Genomic DNA, 2,500 nt, shown 5'->3' with positions numbered 1-2,500 from the left:
TCACGATTATAATTTTCTAATTACATTTTATTTGACAATCAATCAAAAATGAAAAAAAAAACACTACCTTGAATTTACATCTTTAATAAAATGAGTGTAAAATAAAATAATACTTTTAAAAAAATCTATAATTAACCTTTAAATATTCCCGACGATTATTCATTTTTGTTACACAATTAAACGTCCGGCCTCTAGATGGCAGCGGTCGTTGCGTCCTCCGCAGCTTAATGAAGAATGATGACTGAGGACGAGAGGATACAGTGAGTCCAGCAGCTTTAAAAGCTGACGTTTGGACATATTTTGGTTTGAAAACAAATGAAAGCAGTGACGACCTCATCGTTACTTGAATACTACACATATATACTTGTTATATAAGTATATATGTTACTAAAGTATATCATGATATATCGCTCTGAGAAACTGAACTGAACATCCAGGGACATTGAGATTGTCACGTCTTACAAGTTCCTGGGTGTTCACCTCAACAACCGCCTGGACTGGGTGGATAACACTGCTGCTCTTTATAAAAAGGACGGAGTAGAATCTACCTGCTCCGGAGGTTGAGGTCGTTTGGTGTCCGGGGGTCACTCCTGAACTCATTCTATGACTCAGTAGTGGCCTCTGCCATCTTCAACGGTGTGGTCTGCTGGGGGAGCAGCATGAAAGCAAAGGATAGGGCTAAACTGGACAGCCTTATTAAGAAGGCCGGTTACGTCCTAGGGCGCCCCCTGGATCCTGTGGAGGAAGTGTCTGGGAGGAGGATACAGAGCAAGCTGGCCTCCATCAGGAGGAACTTGTCTCACCCTTTCCAGCACACACTGAGGGCATTGAGGAGCTCCATCAGTGATAGGATGCTCCATCCCAGGTGTGTGAGGGAGAGGTACCGCAGGTCCTTCCTCCCTGCTGCCATCAGACTCCACAACAAGAACACACCAAGATAATTATTTAACTGCACCTTTCTTGTTATTTTTGTAAATATGATTGTGTATATAATATAGTGCAGATTTATTTTCTATTCTATTTAGATTTTTTCTTTTTTAATATTTTATTTCTGGGTGTTTTATTTTTTGGTATATTGCTGTTGTTAAACCGAATTTCCCCTCGCGGGACAATACAAGGATTCTGATTCTGATTCTGAAAGTAGTAGTTGTTAGTTCCACTATTGTGATCATTTTTAATCTGTTATTCATTTTAAATGACCAATAAATCAATATTTTCAGATTTAAAACCAACATCAATAGTATTGATTAAGTGTTTACTTTGTAATACTTCAGAAAAAGTGATTAAAGTCTTATTTTTATTTGAATGAATTGAATGTATTTGAAGACTTTAAGGATCCACAGGAACTGGGATTGAAGTTTTGTTGCAACAAACGCATCTCATGGATGTTTTTATTTTGTGTCGCACCGTGAAGGCCTTCCTGGGATCATCCTACTCCTGACACCATTTATCGTGGCGAGGAGGTCTCACCTGTTTGTTCGAGGAGGTCTCACCTGTTTGTTCGAGGAGGTCTCACCTGTTTGTTCGAGGAGGTCTCACCTGTTTGGACGAGCAGCTGCTGTTGCTGCGAGACAGCGAGATCTTCACGGACATGTTGGACGCTCGCTCCTCGGAGCTCATGGCTGCAGCTGCACGTTAGAGCAGGAACGCTGACATCCCTGCGGAGAGAAGACACCTGTGAGTCGAGGAGACACCTGTGAGAAGACGCCGTCACGTGGTACTGGTCGTGTCCGGGGTCAGAACCGGGTCATTATTTCAGAACACTGGTCCAGCAGGACATGTTCCGAACACGCCGGCCCGCCTCACTGATCCGCTCCATCAGTGTCGGACCACGTTCCTTCTCTCCGGGGTCTTCAGGGAAGATCTCGGCGATAGAATAAGAAGTTTGTCGTGACGGGGGTCAGGGGTCAGAGGTCGTGCACCCGCCCCCCCTCGCGGGCATTTCAACCCGTCGTGGAGCTGCTGACCCGGTTCTGTCGCCTCTGAACAGAACCGTGACTCAACACGCAGCAAGAATCTTAACGTTGTTGTTTTTAAATGATTATTGATTTTTTTTCTATTAAAGTCAATATTTGTTCACATTAAGCAGGTCATGATGTTGATAATTTATTAGTTAATATTTAGTGTTTACATGATACTGATCAATATACGTATGAGACTGTGATTTATTTTTCATTTTCCTTTAAGTCATATTTTATTTTGTTGTTTTGTTCATTTTATGGTTTATATTTTACTAAGGGTGTTAAATAAATACAATACATTTACACATCCATCCATCCACCCATCCATCCATCCATCCATCCACCCACCCATCCATCATCCATCCATCCATCCACCCACCCATCCATCCATCCATCCATCCATCCATCCATCCATCCATCCATCCATCCATCCATCCATCCATCCATCCATCCATCCATCCACCCACCCACCCACCCATCCATCCATCCATCCATCCATCCATCCATCCACCCACCCACCCACCCACCCATCATCCATC

General features: G+C 43.0%; 1 protein-coding gene across 1 annotated transcript in view; it reads right to left on the bottom strand.

The window, feature by feature from the left end:
* Positions 1 to 2,500, bottom strand: part of osbpl3b (oxysterol binding protein-like 3b) — a 49,253-nt gene that overhangs the window by 31,129 nt on the left and 15,624 nt on the right. Inside the window, exon 2 of the mRNA XM_087812394.1 lies at positions 1,540 to 1,658. Within this exon, the coding sequence (XP_087668520.1) occupies positions 1,540 to 1,620 (81 nt within the window). The 5' untranslated portion in view covers positions 1,621 to 1,658. The remainder of the gene's footprint in view (positions 1 to 1,539; positions 1,659 to 2,500) is intronic.

This window comes from Callionymus lyra, chromosome 17 (assembly GCF_982586985.1).
Source record: "Callionymus lyra chromosome 17, fCalLyr1.hap1.1, whole genome shotgun sequence".
Taxonomy (NCBI): Eukaryota; Metazoa; Chordata; class Actinopteri; order Syngnathiformes; family Callionymidae; genus Callionymus; species Callionymus lyra.
Note: the sequence above shows the minus strand (reverse complement) of the source record. Positions and strands in the feature narration are given on the sequence as shown.